Below are 23,200 nucleotides of genomic sequence, written 5' to 3'. Positions count from 1 at the left end.
TAAGACAACGCTTGCTAAACGTCTGTAGATCTTAAAATGAGGTTAACATTTTCGGTAGATATAAGGTTGAATAATAATGCTTAAAACACACTATTGAACGAGCCGTCCACATGATGGCAACGTACGATCGCTGGATACTTCTTTTGTATTTTTCTCATAAGCCGGTGTTTTTAGTTAGCTAACTTGCCTCCAAGACAAACCCGACAAAACCTGTCTTCTTTATTTATCGTCTATAATATCACAACTTCTTGACTTTATCCACTGAATGGTTTTTGATTTTGTTTTGTTTTGTTTTTTGTTTTTTTGTTTTGGAGTGACAATGAACACAATCTATTGTTTTCAGAATGGATGTTTTCAAAAAGTGTACACATAATCTCAGGTAGCGTTCCTTGTAACCAATCCAGTTTCAAATTTAGTCAATCCAGATTGTTCAAATGTTCATGGAAGCTGAAAGCAACAAGGAATGGCCTCGGAATGACTTCCTTTTTTTCAAAACAAGTGAGTGACTTGAGTGAGCGGGTGATATAATCTGGACCAAGTTCGCTAAAATATAGAATCAAATGAAACAAAGTTCTAAAACAAGGTTTGGCTTCCGATCTGAACGATACACCTCCTGACGTGGATTGTTTGGATTGCAATCTAAGATTGGTTTGGGTGGCGTGAAATGGAAGGGAAATCTCATATTTTAAGTCGTTTGCGCTGGTTGTTTGTGCGTATCTTTTCTGCACACGTTACACACATGCACTTCATGCATCGAAAGCACGCGCACTAATTAACAATTAGATTCTGAGCTCGAGATTTCTAGGAGATGATAGCTGATGAGGCAGAAGTTTTTTTTTTTTACTTCAAGAAACCGTAAATGCCCTCCTTTTAGTATTCTCAGGAATTTTGTTTATTCATTTGTTTCTAAATGTTCTATAAAAGCTTCGGAGAAACGAGGAAACGTTACAATTTTGTCGTCCACACCAAGCCACTGCTCACTAATGGCTGATGGTGTGTAATGGCTCGGCCAATCAGATTAGAGCATTTGCATTAGTATTCTAGTAGAATTCTATTAATAAGCTGTAAGTTAAACAACAACAGTGTTCGTAGCCACTGATAGGTTGGTTTTTTTTTCACATTTTGCGAACAAAACAGAAAAACTGAATATTCGGTCCGCGCAACATCGATTTTGCGCTCTTTTGGGCTGCACGTTTAGCTGTACAATGATTTCAAATACCGCTTTGAGGGTAAAGTTCAATTTCATGTAAAGGATGCAAACGAGTCAATTTTTTTAAAAGCTGAATCATTAGATAATGCCAGTCAAGAGTTTTTCGTTGGCTTAGCCATCATGGTATATTTAACAATTACTCCATGAGCGATCTCATATCCAACAAGCGCGAATGAAATAATTGTTTTATTAAATTCGGTACGCTTGTATACCTGGAAATTATATCTTATTTTCATTGGATTTTAATTTTGCAGTTGCAATTACATGACACGCACGCCGTTTGTAAACTTAGTTGAATGAAAAATTTGAAAGCGTAGCAAACGAGTCTGCTAAACGAAAATTACAATCATGCATAATTCAAGGAACGTCTACCAAATGAAGGATATACAACCTTGGTCCGAAAATTTAAAAAGCGTTCAAGTTTGAGTCATCGACAAGAGTAATAATTGTGCACTTGCACATTACAGTTGTAAAAATACTGCGGAAAACTTTGATCGCCATGCTACACAGACGTTGTGCCAAAATCATTCTCGACAAGATCTCTTTCAGCGTTCCCTTGCTGTGACTGCCTTGGCATTTCGAGCTGGATTCGTGGAGCTGATTGCTGGCCAATTTCAGAGTCAGAGACAGAAAATATCTTAGCGTCGGATTCATCTTCAGAATCTCCCAGTCCACCCTGATGGTTTTTCGTGGCTGGTAAAGATCGGTTCAGCACAGTCAAAATACTTAACTTCTTGAGGCGTTTTCGCAAGGACAGAATTGTTCGCGTTAGCTGGCGTTGATTTTCTCGTCCTCGTCGGCCAAAAAAGAGACCGAGGTAAAACTAGGTCGTCCTCTTTAGCTGTGCTCTCCCGGCCCGAGTTCGCCGCTCTCGAACAGTTTTTTCATCTGCTCATTGGAAATTCGTTTCTTATGGATTACGTTGGCAATGCTGCCTGTCTACCTGAGGTCTATTACAAATGCTTTAATACTATTGGCCTCTGTTAAAGCGGGGCCAGAGATAATGGAAAACGGTTTGTTGGGCGGTGAGCGAAGGAAATGATCAATTGCAGCTTGCTAAACTGACGTGCTAAACTGACGTGCCATCTTTCTTCCGAGCAGACACAGGGAGCCCTTACATCCGTAAAGAGTATGAATGAAAGATCAACCTACCTTTATCGTGCGTTTCTTTGTGTTTTGTGGCGGCCGTTTTGGAATTTTAATACGCGGTCTGCTAGTGCGAGGTCTAGAACCGAAATTTAAGAAGTCCGGGACGGGCGGGAAAATTCGCAAATTCTGGGAGGGACCGATCGCTCTCCGAGCTCCGAGCAGGCTCCGAGCGATTTCCGTATTTTCGGTTCCAAACCTCGCACTAGCAGACCGCGCGCGTATTAAAAATTCAAAATGGCCGTCACAAAACACAAGGCACGCGCGATAAAGGTAGCTTGATCTTTTACTCATCTTCTAAAGGGATGTCCGGGCTCCCTGTGGGCAGACGTGCAAAAAGCACTTCAGAAAAACACTCACTTCTTCTTTTAACATTTCTTCTATCGGTTTCGAAAATTTGGTGCCACCAGGACTAGCAAGCCATTCAGTAACATTAAGGTGAAAATTGTTGTTGTTACGTAATCTTCATGAATGCGTAAAATCTCGACGTTGAGTTTGAAATTTTGCAACTTTTAAGGGAAACTTAACGGATACGTACCGTCGAATAATCTCATTTCGAACTTTATGGGTTTTTTGTGGCTTTTTTTCGTGTTTTTTTTTTTTTTATGGTTTTTTTTTTCTGGAACGGCGTTGTCGGTAATTTCTTATATTTCGTCTGTAGATAGCTCACAGAATCTGCTGTTTTCATCCATTTTTTTTTTGTCGACGAAACTTGGCTATTTGCCGCATTGATTTCCATATAAGGTCAAACGCAAGTATAATGGCTGGTAACCGAGATACAGTGAACCAATCAGAAAGCTAAAATTGCAGTATCCCGAGGTTGAGAAATTAATAAAAGCCAATATCTAATGCACGCATGTGAAATAATTAACAATTATTCGCCGAAGGCAAAGTGAATATTCACCAATATTCACGAGCCTGATGCGAATAATTTTTTTAGTACAATTACTCAGGTGATTATACCTAAACAAAGGATCGACCGAAAAATGTTAAATTTTATTTGTATTGTCATGTGTCAATGAGCAACTACGCGCACAAATCACCTGGTTTAGTTCATCACATGGTCAAAACGGTAAGTGTTTTCCGCACGTTTAAATCCTTCTGTCTCTAAGAAAAAGACAAAAAAAGAGGCTAAAATTGTCTCAAAGTCAGTGGTAAATTTGGTTTGTTGTTAACACCATTCTGTTAGATAAATAAAGTAACTAACTAATAAAGTGTTGCGAAAATCTAATAGTTGTTTTGAATTATTCATGCATATCGACATAAGCGACATTTTCACGGGAATTTAAAAGCTTTCTTTGTTATATTTAGCCCAATGTTCACAGCTTACCTTTGAAAACCGTCACTTCGAACTTTGCTGCATGTTTAATATTTCTCTGAATAGCATTTTCTTTCATTATATTACTTTCTTCTTCAGAGACATCGACAGAGCGCGAGGCGGCCATTTTGAAAATTAGTCGGAGGTGAGTATAGCGGAATATGACGCCATTCTCGACTAATGAAAGCGCGAGAATTTCTATAACCTCCTGAGTAATTATACTAATAATGTTTATAGTCTTTAAAGCACATTACATAATACATTATATTATCGCATTTTGATTGGTTCTCACTAAGAACTTTTAATAGACAGACGCTTGGATGACGTACGTCTTTAGGAATTTTTTTGTTTCTCTAATATATAAAACATATATTCCATGTTGGCGTGCGCCTGTTCAGTAATAGATCCCAGTTGACGTCTAAATGTGGTAAGAAGATCAGTGACGCACTCTCCTAACGGCTCGTGTTTTTGTTCGCACCGTATTGTGACGTCATCGTGATCTATTACTAAACAGACGCACGGCAACATGGAATCTATTTGTAAACTTTTGAGCTAGCCGTCCTTATGATCGCCAGAATGACTAGCGCGGAAGCCATCTGTGAAAACTAATTCCCTCATAACAAACACAAACGGTTCTTTTTTGAAAGACTTACGCGCAAATCTTGGTTGTACCCTTGTGTTCCACAGCACGCTGCATTCCGCCGTGGTCTAGGTGAGATACGTCCCTGGCAGCACATCTGCAAAAAGTGACAATTAGAGAAATCCAACAGACGTGCAAGAATTCCCAATAGAGAAAAACTAACGTTTGAAAATAAAGAAATCAACATCATTTTATCCTAATTTTCTTACCTTAGTTAAGTGCAGGATATGTTTATGTTTATGTCTATGTCAGGGTATACATATTTTTACACTTACTAAACATACCGTAAACTTCTGAACGTTACTTTCGGAGTTAGTAGCCTTTGGGGCTCGTTACTTTTGACGAAGGTCGTTACTTTCGGGGGATCGTTACGTTTGAGGGGTCGTTACTTTTGGGGAGCAAAGAGCGTTATATAAAGTTGGTACGACTGGGCTCTTCCTCCAGTTTAAATTTATATTCCTTCACATGGGTGAGCTCTTCATGTCTAGACAGTGTTGTCAGTGGTCGGCCGGAAAGCTAGTGACGCACTGCTATGTTAGTCTGCTGTAACAATATCTCATACGAAAGAATATTTACCCGATGGCCTTCAGATAATGTCCTATCGCAGTTGTTTCTGTGTCAGTTGGTCAGTGATACAGTAATTAGGCAATTATCGTTTGTCACGTTATGCGCGCCTAATCATGTGAAATTATAATCAATGACGATACACTCCCCCCGCCAAATACGAGTTAAACTAATATTTTCGTTTACAGTAATAGAATGTTGCTCAAGTTATTATGCCGATAGTCTATGTTCATCATTGGGTAACAGAACGACCAACTTGTTAATTGTGACGTATCCTCTTCCGTTGTATTTCAATACCAGTTCTCCAGGTTTTGGTTTCTTATACTGTACTTGACCCTTCCGTATTTTGCCGTCCGGTCCTTCGAATGTCTTTGATACTTTTCCCAGTTTCCACTGGTTTCTGATTAGATTGGAATCCTGGATAAGAACAACGTCTCCTACTTTTAAGTTTCTACGTGCAGAATGTCATTTCTGTTGTATTAACAGACTTGGAAAATAATCTCTTGTCCATTTCTTCCAGAAGTTGTCTGTAACCATTTGAACGAATTCAAATCGACGGCGTGGATCGGCTGAGTATGTAAACGGTCCACTAGGTATTTTAGACGTGGATCGTCCTAGGAAAAGATCGTTAGGGCACAAGTACTTGTCATCCGGGGAAGTTGGATGCCGTCCAATCGGTCTCTAATTAAGTAAGTTTGCAGTCTCATAACACACAGTTTGTAATTCAGAAAATGTCAGAATACTTTCACCGATGGCTGCTGTTATGGCTCTTTTCGTTGATTTTATCAACGCTTCTGAGACACCGTTTTGCCAAGGTGCGTCTGCTGAAGAGAGCACCCATTGAAATCCTTCTACGCATTCATACTCCTGTAAACTCGTTTGGTCTAAAGTTTTGACCATCATCGTTAATTCCTCACTTGCGGCTACTAATTGGGAACCATTGTCTGAGTAGATCTTGGATGGATAGCCTCTTATAGATACAAGTTTGCGGAGTACCATTAAGAATTTTTCGGTACTATAGTCTGGTGAAATATCTATGTGGACAGCTCTTGTACCGAAGCAGTTGAAATAATTCCATATGCCTTTCCAGTTGTTCGTTTTTCAACTTCATCCTTTATCTGAAATGGTCGAAATAGATCTAATGCTGTGTAGGTCTATGCCGGGGCAGGTTTTAATCTTTCAATCGGGAGTCTTACCATGATTTGTTCGTTGAATTTCTTGTCCAGTTTCTTGGATATTACACAGTTTGTTCTGATGGATTTCACCATTTTCAGCAATTTGACGATCCAGAATTTTGCTCGTATTTTGCTTGCAGTTGATAGCACTCCCAGATGACCTCGACAATGTATGTGCTCGGCATATAGACGTGAAAATCTATGCCCATATGGTAGTAAGATGATCTCGCTTTTGTTATAACTCATTTCCACCCATCCTCTAGCACGTTCCCCAACAACGTAAATTCCGTCATCTCGTTTGCGAGGGCATAGCCGCTTGTATTTACCCGATAGGATATCCTTTTACATCGAAGATTGTAATTCAAGAATCCAGAAACGTTCAGCATTGTCGATGTCACCTGCTGTTAGCGTTCGTGTTACATTTTTCAATGTGGGCTTCAGGTCTTTCTTGTACATGGCCAAAATTCGGGTTGTAACTCGTAGCTATTTTTTGTAATTTGAATATTTCTCGATGTTTATCCTCGACGCAAGTGTGTCTTTTGGGTTAGTCTGGATGACTGGTGAAGATAGTTCCAGTTTAATCGTATTGATGGGGATTTTTCGTTCCGGGTATGTTTTCGTTTTTGGCCTTTCAGATTCGTGTAGCTTAAGGAAGTCCGGTCCCTTTTTCCATTTACTGTTTATGTCGATATCGTTTGGTTAACAAATCAGCTACGTTAAATTCGCTTGCGGTCCATTACCAGTCTTTCGTATTGGTTCCCTCTTGGATCTCTCCTACCCGCACTGCAGTGAAGGTATTGAATCCATAGGATTCTTTTTGGATCATGGAGTGAAAGATTTGAGAGTCAGTGATGTGATAACATTTCTCGAAACGGTGTCTACATTGTTCTGTTATTGTGGTTTTTAATTTGTTATTTAACACTGCACCACAGAGCTCTATCCAGTCGATTGATAGTTTCGTGGTAGGTGCGAGGCGGGTTTTGGACAAGATAAGGTTGGTTTCGTTGTCTCCATTAAGAAGTCTCCATCTAGCATAAGCACATGCGCCATATGCATCATTAGATCCGTCGCTGAATATTACGAGGATTGGATTTCCCGTGGCTTCTTTAGGTTTAGTGCATCGATTGACTTTAATTTTTTCCATCTCACTTAGATCCTGGAAGAAGTAAGCCCAATTCTGGTGATCTTCTTCGGGTATAGGATCATCCCATTCCAATTTTGGGTGGTTAATCCACAATCGTCTCATGAGAATCTTTGTTCTGACCGTCAGAGGACTCGCTAATCCGAGTGGATCATAAACACTATTTACTTGTGATAGAATTATCCTCTTCGTTAGCGTCTTGGAAGCATTAGTAGTCGTCCCTTGATTTTGTTTGGGGTGTCGTTTTTTGCTTTCGGGTGTGACATTAAGCTTGACTTTGAAGTAGAAATTATCTGTAATTGCATTCCATACAACACCAAGTACTTTCTCATGTGCTGTTTTCATGTCTGTTGGTATAAGGTCCTGGTCTGGAGCAATATTGTCATGTGAATATATCCATTCCTTTATTTTGAAGTTTCCGTTACTCAAGATGGTTTCCATTTCATTCGTGACCTTTTTGGCAGTTTCAACGTTGTCAACGCTATTAATGATGTCATCCATGCATGTATTGTTTATGAGTAGCTCAGATGCTTTCGGGTAATTTTCTTTAACCATCTCTGCTGTTTTTCGTAGTGCTACAGTTGCTATAGTTCCAGAAGGTTTTACTCCAAAGGAAACCCTCTGAAGAACGTACGCGTCTGGTTCTCTAGTTGTATCCATATCCCTCCGGAGGAAGCGGTGCGTGTGTTGTTCTATCAATCCCGTTCTGACCGTGTGAAACATTTTCCTGATGTCACCGATGAATGCTATTTCATTCTCTCTAAATCTGATGCATGAGTATTCCTAGTAGACTGTTTAAAAGGTCGGGTCCCTTAGCCCAATATTCATTTAGTACATGACCCATGTAATTGGGACTGCTGTTAAAGACAATTCTTACTGGTGTGGATTTGGAGTCTGGTTTTGGCACTTCGTAATGTGAAATGTAGTGAGCAGGTCCTTTGTATTTCTGAAATTCTTCTCGTGTTTGTTTTCGAGCTACATCTCTATCTATCATGTCCTGTATCTGTTGTTGATAAATTTCAGCGTGTTTCTTATTTTTAGAAAGTCATTTTTCGGTTGATATTAGCATGCCGAATGCTGCTCTTCTGTTGTCTGGGAGATCAAAAGGATCTCTGATCCAAGAGTATTCTGCAGTCCAGAATTTTTCTTTTGCGTCATGGCTCAGGTTTTTCTCAATTAATGCTAACTCCCTTTCTTCCTTGATTGTGTAGGTGTTGCTACCGAGTGAGCACCTACCGCACTTGCATCCACCGCAGCGAGGCTTACATTGTATCCCGTGATTCTCCATGTTGTAGAAGTCTTCGATTTTTGCCATCTTGACATGATGGGCGTGCATAGTTCCAATGAGGGACTTTTCGTTGTTTCCCTTGAGAACTGGGTGTGTTCCACCTACGCATCGTCCGAATTGATTTCTCAATAAAAGTAGATGTCCAGAACTTTGTTCCTTTAAAGTGTGGAAGTCTGCGTATTCATAGCCTATTAAGGTATCAAACTCTCCGGTGGACCTTATTAATTCGTCCTCGTATACGTGTTTGAATAGTTTAGAGAACCCTTTTATGTCGACTGCTGGAATGGGGGAGGTTTTCTTGTCGATTCCGTAAACGTCGAATACGACTGTTTTGCCCTGCTTGTCAATAAGTGGGAGCTCGTACTCAAAGGTGTCCACGTTTTCACTTTCTGCACCTACTTTCATAATTGACAGTTGCGTTTTGATACCCTTGAGGTTTTCAGCTCTTGCTTTTGCGTTTGTCATAAAACACAATGACGCTCCCGTGTCCTACAAGACGTTTGCGAATCCATTCTTTGTAGGTATCTTCTGTATTTGGAGTAAGCACGTTTCAATTTCGTTATTACATACACTCGCAGTACCGCTTGCGAAAACAATATTAGTTGGCGACTTTTTGTCCTGTTCTTCTTCGTGTAGTGTTTTGTGGTGAAACCTTTTGCAGTCGTTAACGCCACATGGTTTGAAAGTGAAGAATGATCATCGCAGTAAATTTTCCAATTTAAGCAATTGGAAAGAAGAAGCCTGAAAAAAAAAATCAGGGCTTCAACGGGATTCGAACCCGTGACCTCCGCGATACCGGTGCGATGCTCTACCAACTGAGCTATGAAGCCACACATTGGGAGCGAGGCCACTTAATTGAATTCATATCTTCCCGTGAGGAGTGAAATGATGTGAAGTTTATATGAAATAATTCAAATATGAACTGCGGTTTTAGATGAAAGTGAAGAATGATCATCGCAGTAAATTTTCCAATTTAAGCAATTGGAAAGAAGAAGCCTGAAAAAAATCAGGGCTTCAACGGGATTCGAACCCGTGACCTCCGCGATACCGGTGCCACATGGTTTCTTGCCTCTACAGTCTTGAGTTCTGTGACCCCGTTTTAAGCAGGACCAGCATGCTCCCTTTTCCTTTAATGTGTCACGCCTTTCTTGTACTGGTTTTGAGAGATAAAGTCTACATTCATTAGTCCAGTGATTAGCACCTTCATGGTATAGGCATTTGTTTCGCTTGTAGCGTGATGTATCTTGTCTTTCTAGGATGGTGACTTTGTCATTCCTTTTCTCTAGATAATGAAGTGAGCCCCTTGCTGGAGGGTTGCTGTTTAAGCGTAGTTCTACGTTTTCGTATTCTATTGCTTGTTTTTGTTCAAGAAGAAATCTTAATAGACTTGGAAACTTGTCTTTTTTATCGACGGGACTGTGTTCGGAGCTTACCAGTTTCGCCCACTCTCTTTGCACATCATTTAGTAATTTTCTTTCTACTATGCTCACAGAACTGGTTGTGGTTATTTCTTTCTCTACACCTAATCTTCTTAAATCTCGGTAACCATCGTCGATGACGTTGATAAATTCGACGAATTTTTTGTTTTCGCCTTCTCTGATAGGTTTCGTGTTTTGAATTGCACACATTACGACGTCAGCGACTTTTGCAGGATCGCCGTATTTTTCGGTCAGTCTCTTCCACATCGCATTAATATCATCATCGACGCTTTTTACCGTATCGGCTGGTTCCTTTCCAAGATATGATCGGAGAACATATGGTGCGTTCTCGACATTAATTGACGGCATGATTTGTTTTTCAAAGTCTGTTTTGAATTGTGGATAATTTCTTACATCTCCGTGAAATGACGGCATTTTGATTTTTACGAGTTGTAGCGGATTGCCTTTGTCTTTCGCCTTGTTATCGTTTCTTTTAGTCGAGATAAATGCTTCGATACGGCCACTGATCTCTTGATGGCGCGCGTGCATATTTCGAATCCATTCGATTTCCTTTTCGACGTTTTCGTGGTCAAGTAGCTCGAGCATTGTGTTATGCAATGTCTTACAGTCCGCGAGCGCGATATCTAAATTTCTTTCGGTTTTGCGAAAAGCTTCGGGAGCGTTTACGTCTTTATTTTGTGATTCCATCGTGCCGTATGCGTGTTTCACTAATGTGTCAAAGATAGTTCCCATGGACTTCTTTTTTATACTAAATTGTTCCAATAGTCGTCTGAGTTTTTCTTGTTCAAGTCTCATTGATTCTTGTTTGTGAAATTCTTCCACTCGTTTCTGCTCGTGTAAGGTTTGATCGTTGACGTACTGCGTGTGAGTAGTCGCTGCTTCTTCGTACAATTCTTGTAATTCGTTTATCCATGCTTCGTTTTGCTTTATTTCGTCTTCGGCTAAGTGTATCATGTAAATATCATGCTTATCTTCGACGATATTCCAAGCTTCATGTAAGTCCGCAAATGTTCTTTTAACTGTTTCGATACCTTTGTTTTCCTCGACGGACTTAAAGAATTCATTTCGTTTCCTCGTGAATCGTGCCTTGGCTGAGGTCCTAATTCTCTTTGCTTCTTCTCTCTTCGCTTCTTCTGCCATTCCTGGAGGACTCTCACGGATTTCGACTGTATCGGTGTATAACAATAATCAATAGGCTATCGGTTTTCAAACAACTTTATTCCGTTTGGTAGCAGAAGCGTGGCGTATAATTGAAGCAATGATCAATCAATATAATATGTAGTATGCAGTTCGAAATCTGCAAAGTAATACAAAATTGTCCATTTATGATCTTCAGATAACAGAAAGAAATACGACAGAATATTTATCCGATGGCCTTCAGATAATGTCTTATCACAGTTGTTTCTGTGTCAATTGGTCAGTGATACGGTAATTAGGCAATTATCGTTTGTCGCGTTGTGCGCGCTTAATTATGTGAAATAAATTATAATCAATGACGATACACGATGGTCGAGTTTTTAATTGAAATTTGAAGGAGGGTTCCTTTTAATACGATCCTGTCAAAAATAATATTACTTTGAATCAAAATTTTCTATATTGCGCTCCTCTTACTTGTTCAAAATTATGCGGGTTTTTTTAACACGGCGCAACATTAACTGATGAAGCACGAATTGACATTTCACAACACTTTGTGGCATAAGCGATATCCTCCCTTGTTGTTGCTGGCATCCGTCAGTCTCAAAAGACCACGGTATTTGCGCCGTGGATTAGTCTGTAGTAGAGCTGCAAAACCTGCTGTGACTGTACAGTTTAATCTTTAAGAGGCAGGATCTACTGCAGGTGCTGCAGGTGAACATGCTGGCCTGGGTGCTGCTGGGTGCTGAGTGTATTCTCTGCTGTCTCCTGAACCACCGTTCTTCCCAACTGGTCTCTCTCCCTAGTTCTGCTTCTGCGATGCCGGCCTTCATGGCGGACCGCCAATTGATGCGGTCCGAGGACGCCGTTTCGAGGTCCGCTGGATCGACGCCGCTTGCCCTCAGGACGCGCTTACCGACGTCTTTGTAGCGCAATGCGGGCCGTCCTGTAGGTCTGGAGCCAGTGGCCAACTCACCATACAGAACATCCTTTGGAATGCGGCCGTCATCCATGCGGCAGACATGGCCCAACCAGCGCAGTCGTCTCTGCGTTAGCGTGGCAAACATGCTCGATATATATTTCTGCCTGGGCCAAGACGTCCTTGTTGGTTACGCAATCTTGCCAAGTGATGCCCAGGAGTCGTCTGAGGCAACGCAGGTGGAAGGCGTTGAGTCTGCGTTCTTGACGGGAGAAGAGGGTCCATGCTTCGCTTCCATAGAGAGGAGTACTCAGTGCACACGCTTAGGACACTTTCATCTTTGTGTTGGTCGTCAGCATGATGTTGCCCCAAACTTTCTTTGCGAGACGAGCCATAGCTGTCGCTGCCTTGCCAATGCGCACATTCAGCTCGGAATCCAGAGAGAGGTTGCTGGAGATATTGTCGGTGACCTCAGAGGTGTGGTCACCGATGGAGATTTGAGGAGTGCTGCTGACATTTTGACCCATGATGTTGGTCTTCTTCAGGCTAGTGGTGAGACCGAACTCGGTGCAGGTTTTAGCGAAGCAGATGATAAGCCGCTGTAGTAATTCCTCAGTGTGGGCAGTTAGGGCGGCATCGTCTGCAAAAAGCAACTCCCTGATGAGGACTTTGCGTACCTTCGTCTTCTCTCGGAGGCGTGCCACATTGAAGAGGCTGCCGTCGCTCCTGGTGAAGAAGATGACATCCACAGAATGTGGGAAGGCGTAGCGAAGCAGCGGAGAGAAGAAGACGCCGAAGAGTGTCGGCACGAGGACGCACCCTTGATTTACAACGTTTTTAATTGGTAAGGGGTCCGAGCATGATCCGTCGTGCTGAACAGTATCGTCCATGTCGTCATGGAAGGACGTGATCACCTGGAGGAGCTTGGGGGCGGACATCTAATCCTAAGTAGAAGGATGGAGAGGCCTGTTCGGCTGACCAAGTCGAACGCCTTGGTCAGGTCGATGAAGGCGATGAACAAGGGACGTCTCTGCTCACGGCACTTCTTCTGTTACTGCCTGAGGGAGAAGACCATGTCGATCGTTTACCTTGCGGCTCTGAAGCTGCACTGTGCCTCTGGGTAGACGAGTTCGCCGAGTAGCTGTAGCCTGTTAAGGATGACGCGGGCGAAGGCTTTCCCGAGAACGCTGAGGAGGAATCTTCCGTGATAGTTGTTGCTATCGCTATGGTCCCCTTTGTTCTTGTACAGCGTGATGATCTTGGCATCGCGCATGTCTTAGGGCATGTCTTAGGGCACTGTCACACTGTCACCCCACACTGTCACAGCACCGCAGCAGGAGTTCATGGAGATGGTAGAGGAGAAAGCTTTCCTTTCCCGCTTTAATGACTTCCAGCGGGATGCCGTCACTGCTTAGTGCTTTGCCGCAGGCTAGTTAGTCGATGGCCTTGCCAAGCTCCTCGATGGTGGGTGGAAAATCGAGCTCCTCCATAGTGGGCAGAGGAGTGGTGTTCTCGATGGCTTTGCGGGTGACTATGTTCTCCTTGGAGTACAGCTTCCGGTAGTGCTCTGCCCATCTCTCTCTATCTGCTTGCTGCGGTCTGTCATGACGTCTTCCATGGTAGATTTAAGAGGAAAGATCTTGATGACGCTTGGGCCAAACGCTTTTTTCATGCCACCATACCTGGCGCGGATGTTTCCACAGTCGCAGGTGGTCTAAATATCCCGGCACAGTTTCAGCAAGTAGTCGTTGGCACACCTGCGGGCGACCCGTTGGGCATTGCTGCGAGTTTGGCCAAGTGTGGCTAGCATCTTCTCCGTGAGCTGTGTTCAAAGAGCGGGGGTCGCTTGGCGGCTATGGCAGGCTCCATTTCCACAGTTCCTGCCGCAAACCAGTTCTCATTCTTCCTCTCTCTCTCTCTCTTCCCCAACGTGTGTGAGGCAGACTGGTACACAGCATCGCGGATATGGTTCCACCGTACTGTGGCGCTGTCGTTTGGGCAATTTTCGAGGGCCTCGTCAATGGCTTTGACGAAGCGTTCGCGTAGTTCAGACACTGACGTTTTGGTAGTATTGATACGAGTACGACTCTTCTGCTTGGAGCGGTGGATTCGTTTAGGTCGAAGACGCACTTTGCTGCTCGCCAAGGCGTGGTCGGTGTCACAGTCATCACTATGGTAGCTGCGGGTGACAAGCACATGGTTGAGCAAGGGTCTCCAGCTGGTGATAACGAAGTCCAGCTGATGCTAGTGACGAGATCTAGGATGCCTCCAGGACACTCTGTGCACCCCACAGGAAACCAGTAATTCTTCTTTCCATTGTTGACCAGGTTTCCATGTTATGAGATCATTGACTCTTCTCAAACGTCTATCCTGTCCGGAATCCCATACACAGTTGTGCACCCTCCGACGGTCCATCTCTCTTCTATCCGGATCGGATTCGCAGGTCTGGAATCCGCGTAAAATCAATCTGCAGCCTGACTAACAAAGTATTGGAAGTTTTGTTCTCGGAAATTGAAACTGCTGCCAACCAACTCCTCAGTCATTCGACAGAATCAGTGGAGTTTAGTTAGTTTCGGAAACGTCATCTAAGCGTAGACGGCAAATCACCGGTTTTAGTAAACTGAATCAACCTTTAAGGTCTCTACACAATTTAGCAATGCTATTATGGGTTTTCGTGTCAGATATAGCGAAAAAGATTTATCTTACCTTTCTTGCCTTAGTTTACTGATTGACTTGGTTGCTTTGAATGAATGCGAATCATGGTGTTTTACCCAACCTCGTCCAGTAATTGTTAAATATTTTTGCATTTTGATTGGTTCTTACTTACGGTCTATTGGAGGACAGATGCATAGATGACGTCAAAATGTGGTAAGAACATCAGCGACACACTCGGCTATCGCCTCGTGTTTTTGTTCTTACCACATTTTGACGTCATCTGTGATCTATTACTGACCAGATGCACGGTAACATGGAGTGTATTTCTAAACCTTTGAGTTAGCTGTACTAGGTAAATTACCTTTTGATTTCTGTCATAAACAGTTTTCCCGCAACAGTGAGGTGAAGTAATTCCAGCGAGTGATGATAATGTTCCTCCGCAGCATGCCTGAGAGGAAGGGCGATAAGGCACACCCGCACAGCACTTACCATTACGTGCTTTTCTGAAAAAGCAACAGTTTTGTCATGAAAAATGGGCATTTTAATACGCTGAGCAACAACGTGGTCATAATTTCAGAGATCTTGCTTAGTTAGGATACAACACGTGGAGAGGAGCTGTACGGAGTGGACGACCTCGACCATTCTAGAATTCATACTTTCTAGCAGTAGTTTACGCTAAGGCCTCTCCCTCTCTAAATAATATAGTTAAAGTAAGGCGACCTGTTCTTGACTTAAATAACCTTTTATTAACTGTGGAAACTCTGATGTCTTTCTTCGGGAAATATATAAACAATAGCCTCCATTTGGCTCAAAAACGTGCTCGGATATTTGTCCGCGGACATTATCTGCGATAGTTATCCGAGAGTTTAACTCAAGTAACACTAGGAGCTTTGAGGAACAAATAATGTCCAAGAACAGATATGCGAGCATATTTACGCGCCAAATGCAGGCTATTGTGACTATTACCCTTCAAATATTCTTTGCAACACGCGCAGTTTTGAAAACTGGGGAACATCACTCGGATATTTTCCAGTTTTAGCTGGGGCATATTCAGCTACGTGAAGCGTTTAGGCCAATCGCATGCGAGCGAAAATATTTGGTGGATTATAAGCAGTGCTATTGGCGATCATGATGTCGTTAATTACGATCTTATTGCACAACTGTATAAAAAAGTCAGCTCAAGAGGGAGTTAAGAGTAAGAAATTCTGCTTAAACTGCTATTAAAAAAATGCAACCAGGCAGCGATATTTGAAACTCCACTAGCAGGTCAAATTAAGATCTTATAATAAGGTCTTCTCCGGTTATGATTTGGGATGGACGGACGGACTTGTGGATCATATCTGTCGATTTTTGTTTTTTCCTTGAGTCTGTCAATTTGGTTTTAAATGTGATGCTCCCAAAATATTTATTTTGCTCAGCCTGATGAATATTGAAAAGAAATAGCTTAAAGCAGCTTACAAAATCTCCTTTCTCGGGTTTGTCTTCTGGGCCAAAATTAAACCCTGAGGGAAAAAATGATTTACATTTTATTGCCCCTCACCTCTAGCTAAGAGCGTGCTTCTTTTCGGATTATTGAGCGTTACAGGAAACTGTGGAAATTAAAATTCTTGTACTGATTGCATGTAGTGCTACATCTGTATATTACTGTTAATAACTTAAATTAAACTCAGTATCCAGTGAATTCTCCTCGTCTCCTTCTGAAAACCCCTTTCTTGGAGTTGTTAATATATCTATATTTCTTCTGCAGCGTTTGCCACAATTCTAAAGCAGTTTATATTTCGCCGAATTAAGAATATATTTTTCGTTGCAAGGAGAAGATATACAATAGGCAAAATTCTGGCGAAAGGAAAAGATGTATTCTCAGTTGCTTCCTCATAAGATGTGGACATGTAAGAATTGGGCTTACCCACAACATCCCCACTCCACTTTGCCTTGGCAGCAAACCTGAGAAAAACGATTGTATGTTCGTTTACCACAGCATAAGTGACCACGAATTTTAGGATAAAGATTGTTGTCGCAGCATAATTTTGAGCCTGGATCATAGAGTACACCACCACAGCGGCACCGATACCATCTTGGATAAGCTTGACGTTTGCCATCGATATCACGGCGCATCTGCGGAGGACATGGCCAACAGTAGATCTCGATAACTGCGTAAAAGAAAGAAATGTAGAGATTAAGTCTGCTTTTAGGCTAATGGCTCATCAGCAAGGTGCTTATCTTTCAGTAATAGCTGGGTGCTGATCCACCTATATTATATAAGATGATTTGGTTCATCTTATTCAACAAAGATTGCCTCTTAGCCCTCCTTTGAGTATTTTCTCTGGCTCTTCCATCATACTTGATCCGACAAGAACGATGGCCAATGGAAAATTCACCAAAATAAGCTATCAGTCTAAACTCCAATGAAGTTATGAACTGTTCAAAACCAAAGCGGAACTGTAAAGTTTTGGACATTTAATGGCGTCATTTTTCTGGTCTCTATGAGTGAGGCCTCCTTTTTATAGAGGATGAACGACAAATGAATTGTTGAAACTGACGAACTAGTGTTAGATATAGAACATGGAAAAATGTGGTAAGTTTGTTTGTTGTTGTTGTTGTTGTTTTTATCTTTGGTGACGGAGAACACGAGCATCCACGTTTTCAACAAGTTCGACAACGCTACAGCAGTAACCTTTGGGTCGTTCGTTTAGTCGAACCCAAACTTTTGAGCGTAATATTTGACTTCGGATTTTTGTGGGTTACGTAACCAACCATTCCCGTCAAGCCGCTGGGGCTCTAGCATATATAAGTTAGTACACGGCGACTTGAAAAAAAAATTGGAGGATCCCAAATGCAAGCAATATAAAAACATTGTATCTAAATTAAAATCGTTAACTCCTTACAAAGCAACTCAGTGAAAAGCAAACTAATTCCATATCCTTCAGGGGACCTAGTTCTTCAGATCTTTTAACCGTTCTCTGTACCGTTCTCTGTTAGGGAATTCCTATGTTTGTGTGACCTGCATGCTTGACTCTGTATTTACATATGTAGAGAATGACATCGATGATCACCGTCAGGCCGGGAGGGATTGGTTAGAAACACGTTCCACTTACCCAACATAAGAAGCACGGTAGCAGCAAGGATACGACAAAACTGAGCCATGGTAATTGCTTTTGAAGTCCAAATTCTAAAAAAAAGAAAAGACCGAATCGAAGAAAGTAATGATATAAAAATAACGCAAAATGTCTCCTAAAATAGTAAGTAATGTTCAGATGTACTCAGGTTTTTATAACTAGCCGTTTTGTGTTATTACAGTTCTCGATGTAGTTTGAGTTATTAGGAACTTCTTGTTCTGAGGTAGCACTGCTGGACCACAGACCTGTTGCTGTGATGTTCTCCTATGTTGTCTGCGCATGTCAAGCCAAAAAAGGGCTATTGGCACACATCACTGCCTGTTTAATTATCTCAGAGCGTCGGGGGCACATTGGGGTTTCATCGTTTCACAGCAGTAGCTCATTTATCGCAAGTTGTTTCTGATCTCAGTTGGGCTCGTATTTGTCAATAGGTGGCACCTGTGTTCTGGCACTGGCAATGTAATATTTCAGTCGTTCTTTGGCTAGCTTTACAAAAGCACCGGGCTGGTAGGTTACCGAGTAGTGATCATGGATACGGATGCATTGGTGAGGTTTCCAATGCGATTTCTAGAGTAACTTAGAATTCTGTTATCTACGGTCTTGCATTTTTTGACATTTGAAGATTACATCACTTTTCGTCAACGCTGCTGAGGAGGTACCTTTGGAATGTGCTCAATTTGGTGGTGAATTTTCATTTGCTAAACAACCTTGCCTGGGACCTAAGTGTGTCTCTATAGATAAAAGGCATGGGTCTGCACTTAGGGAGGTATGGTTTTCCTTTGTTTTACTTTGAAGATGTTTATTCTTAATCTGTTACTCGTCTTTCCGTCGGTACAGCTGAAAATTACAAAATATGAAGCCAAAACAAATGTTGAATTACAGAAGAAAGCAATACAAATGAGCGACCAAAAGCGATAACTTACATATTTTTTGGGTATCTTCAGGCCTAATATCAAGATGTCAACATCGAGAAGGTAAAAGCGAAGGTAAAAGTGGACTAACAAAACAAACTTTCCGCCTACACAGAAACAACGCACAAAAACTGCGAAGAGCACATGGCCGCAAAATCACGAGACCCGCATAAGGGGAATACGGAGGGCCGCGGAACAACAAACTGTCCCTAACACCATTTGATAAGGAAAACATCCGAGAGCTAGTATTGAGCTCTACCCCACAGACTAATTCACAAAGCGCTTTAATTCTCCATAGCTGAATCAGGATACGTTGTCAATTACATGAGTGGGGTTCCCATGCTCCGCGGAGATACCGGTTCAAGTGAGTGATATATAACTGCAGTTGATGTTATGTTCGTAAGCTTCTGATGATTAGAAATCTGCTCTTTTAAGATTTAAATTTAAACGTCTGATCTCTCCTACGCTGTGATCGAAGGGGAAATATCCATGTGTAATTCTCGATCGTTAGTTATTTTCTGAAGTTCCAATAATCAAGATTCTTCATAAATCACTTCACGACAAGATGAAACCTTCCATGTCTTGGCGCGAATGTGTTACCTTTCTAGTTGATGCTGGGAGATTCTGTGTGGTGTAGTAAGCATAGTTTAGCAGGTTGGCAATTTTTAAGTGGAAGAAGAGGTGAAGGGGTTTCAGCTATCGGCAATTCGGGACTCTTCGCGTATACTTAGCAATAGTTTCATTTCATTTTAGGTTTCTCATCAAAACCAAATTGAAAATCGCTTTTAAAAGTTGACTCGACAGGCTCATGATAAAGGGTCTGGATGGGGGGCGGGTGCAAATGTCAGTTATCAGGGAAAGTTTTGTCTGTTTGTCAGTTGTCAGTTAGGTAAGGTAAGGTAAAGTCTGCATACGAGCCAAGTGGTCCATCAGGGCGGGGCTTATATTATTCCGGTTTCTGTGGCATGAAGCGAATAGGAGTATTCCTACTCCAGTGGCTGTTAATAATTGAGTGAAGACGTAAAACCTCTCCTAAAGCACTTTTAATTCGACCAAAAATTTCGAAAATTTCGGAACGGTACACGTGATAAATGCTGGGTAAGGAAATGCCTTGAGAAAGTTTCCAGAAAATCTAGAAACTGTTAAATTTTTGAAAAGTGAACCATTCATCTGACAGTTCCGGAAATATAACATAACAGCAGACATTACTATTCTCCCTGTGGCATGAAGCGCATGGCCCTCAATGGATGATCATAACAGATAGTATGAGGGTCAAATTGTGAATTATTAAATAAATATTAATAGTCCTAAAGTAATAACATTTCAATGAATTTCAAACGAATATCAAGGGCTAAAACTTTTGGTCTGTTGTTAGTAAATCTGACCACAAATTTCAGTTGTCAGTTAAATTTTCGGTTATTTGTCAGTTGTCAGTTATTTTTTTGCTATTTGTCAGTTGACTGTTTACCTCATCCGAGACCGACATGTAGTCTTTTCTGCAATGCGACTTTTTACAATAGCTGTCTAATTTCTCGTGCGCTGAGTAGCTCTTTTTTATCATCGATAAGAGTACAGACGGATAAAATTTTAATTTATGCAAGCTTTCAAGTTTAACTTTCAGCTGTCAAACTGTCAACGTTTTAACCAACGAGATTTTATAGACTTTTTTAAGAAGCCAATCAAAAAGCGAGAAAAGCTATTGACAATGTTCGCGTCATTTATGAATAAAATTAAATTAATTTGGTTTACGGCAAATTTACGGCGTCTTTTCCCCACATTTATTCCTGCCATTTGACCATTTTGGGGTCCTGTTATTGTGAAAAACAAATTGACGTCAGTTTTTTATGCGTCAGTCCTCTTATTGATGATAAATTTCGTGGTTTCACAGCCACTTTGACAATGTTATGACGCAATTTATCATCAATAAGAAGACAGACGCATAAAAAACTGCCGTCAATTTGTTAAATTTCAAGCCCTTTGTCCAAGGACAAATAGCGAGCAGAAAAATTTGATACATTACAATTAATTTGAGATGTAGTTTACAAGGTTTATGAAGTTTTGAAGGTTTATTCTTCAGTTTTCAGGGAAAGACTCGTTTTGACTTACAGATACTTCCTTGTCATCCGAATTGATTCACTTCATTACTTTGCTGGCAGGGTGGAGGGTTACTCATTGCGTTAATTACATCTGCGGAGCTTCGCACCTGGGAATCTGTCCTTTGCACTAGTGGAACTCTAGTGATTATAGATTTTCATTCAACTTCTGAATAAGTTGACGCCAAAGACTTTCTATGTCGCGCATACGCCTTTATCTCGCAGATCTTGCGGCAGATAAGACTAAAATATCGCCTTGCTACATGTACGATCATGCAAACATCTAGGGCGCGGTTGTCCAGTTCAAAACTTGCTGATCACAAGCGACCAGTTGTCAAATCATCTGTCATCAGGTTCGCCTATGGTCTTCATAGTCGAATCTTGTCCAATGTTCTTTCAGTTTTTTTTTTTTTTTTTTTCTGTTGTTTGTCAGCTAGCGCTCAGGTGTTGACTGAGTTCATCATAGTCAGCTCATAACCGTGACGCATTATTAAAAATTATGAACGCTGTCTCGTAATGCAGGATTAGATTAGACTCAATCTTACCACTGAAATGAATGGTCAAAAAACTTGACCTTATCGAAACAGCGAAACATGCGCTTGTTTCTCTAGCCAAACCGTCAAAAGAAATGCTGCAGCAACGAATTAGCGAATTTAGCAATTACCATAAATTTATACTCACTAGTAGCCTAGAGTGGATGATTGGTTAAACTGGTACCCTGCTGTCTCAGCTACTGCTGAATTGAATTTGACGAAACTGAGCGACGGTTCACATTTATTTTATATTCGTCGTGCAGTATTACAAAACAAAGATAAAAGCAATTTTAACTGTAATTTGTAACAATCATATAGTTATTTTATGTCTTGCGCTGCTACGCTGCACTTGAGATCAAATGTCGTGTGTGAATACTATTTTATTCTTGCTGAAAATATCGGTATAGTGTTTGGTGATAAAATAAGACAACAGGTGGGTTTAAAACAGAGCCGAGGATTTACTTGAGATTTTTAAATGTATGTCAGTCGTTCTCAACAACTGCAACAGGGCATTCTGCTATCATCATTTCAAAATCTTCCGGCGAAGTTTTTGTCACGTTTCTCACCGAAGCAGTTGAGCCCATGAGCTTTCATAGATTTGTTTTGACTGAGCTGGCATATCTAAATCGCTTACCTTTGCGCAACTCAAGGCCCGCACAATTATCTGTGAGGGAAAACGTTAACTTGAAATGGTAGAACCTGCCATGAGAAAAAAATCGAATGTGAAATTTTGAAATTAAACTGAGATATTTCCATAACTGAGAAGGATGCAACGCGGTTATCTTGAAGCCGAAAGATTGAAACATGAGTTAATTAATAAACCATAAACAACTTTTTTTGTCTTCCTCTGCGATGAACCAAGACTAAATCGCGGTCTAGTTCAGTTACCATGATTATACCAAAACGATTACAGATGCTAGTAATACTAATAATAGCAGAACTGCATTGGCTACCCATAAACTTCTTTGAATTTGATACTTACCAGTCGCTGTTCAAAACGAAATGGCAATTATTGCTCTACGTAATCCAAACTCTTGTTTTCATAGACGTCTGTCTACGAACAAGAACAGAACAAGTTTCTAAAACAAATCGCGTCATTCTAACAAGCAACGTTATTTGCTGCAGCAGTTTGTTTAATCGTGGATCTGTCCAATGGAATGAAGTGTTTTATTATCGTTTTGTTTGCCACATTAACTGTTTGCTTTCTCGCCTCAGGTAACAGCGTCTTGACTGGACGGCGAGTAATGTATACTGCATCCATCTTTTCTTGCAAAAGCGTAGCCTTATGAATTTGTGACAAAACGTTTTCAGTGTTTCTGGTACAAAATTGTTATTTCAAATTGTTTGACATAATTATCTCTCAATCGTGAAACCCTGTCTATGTAAAATAGAAAACGCATATGAAAAAGAAAAAAAATACAAAATCGCATATGAATAATATTGAAACCAAAACAGTCCCACACGTAAACACCGTCTGATTAGAAAGCAAGGGAACTCGTTTTCTTTGCTTGACTTACTTTTGATCTTCATGAAAAGCTGTCCCGCTCTTCGTGTAAAGCTAGACCCTGTCACAGGCTGAAATGTAGTACTTAATTGACATGTCGTTAATGTAACTTCGGCCCGTTCAAAACGCCGCTCCATTCATGCGTCGAACCTAACTGATGAGTTAAGTACGGTAGAAGAGCGGCGTTTGAATCAGTTTGGTTCGGCAGGTTAGGTTTGGTGCGGCAAACAACATCAAATTCGGCAGGGTCTGTCGCACTATGCGACGTTGGAGCGGCAGCTGATTCATACGGTGTTCTCCTCATGTGTCGAACCTAATTCATAAATTATTGTAATGTGTTTTTCATATAACGGGACTCGTGATTGGCTCAAAATTGAGTGGCGTGACCAGTCATGCATGAAGCTCGAAGTCGTC

General features: G+C 41.3%; 1 protein-coding gene and 1 pseudogene across 1 annotated transcript in view; both read right to left on the bottom strand.

The window, feature by feature from the left end:
- Positions 1 to 23,200, bottom strand: part of LOC110052331 (uncharacterized) — a 32,016-nt gene that overhangs the window by 5,363 nt on the left and 3,453 nt on the right. The window contains exons 2-5 of the mRNA XM_089276681.1: positions 17,725 to 17,798; positions 16,536 to 16,779; positions 14,991 to 15,132; positions 4,328 to 4,411 (exon numbers count right to left, since the gene is read on the bottom strand). Of these exons, the coding sequence (XP_089132807.1) occupies positions 4,328 to 4,411; positions 14,991 to 15,132; positions 16,536 to 16,779; positions 17,725 to 17,798 (544 nt within the window). The remainder of the gene's footprint in view (positions 1 to 4,327; positions 4,412 to 14,990; positions 15,133 to 16,535; positions 16,780 to 17,724; positions 17,799 to 23,200) is intronic.
- Positions 8,704 to 11,061, bottom strand: LOC149098382 (uncharacterized; annotated as a pseudogene).

Source organism: Orbicella faveolata, unplaced genomic scaffold (genome assembly GCF_042242905.1).
Source record: "Orbicella faveolata isolate gen_17 unplaced genomic scaffold, um_ofav_v1 contig_46, whole genome shotgun sequence".
Lineage (NCBI taxonomy): Eukaryota > Metazoa > Cnidaria > Anthozoa > Scleractinia > Merulinidae > Orbicella > Orbicella faveolata.
Note: the sequence above shows the minus strand (reverse complement) of the source record. Positions and strands in the feature narration are given on the sequence as shown.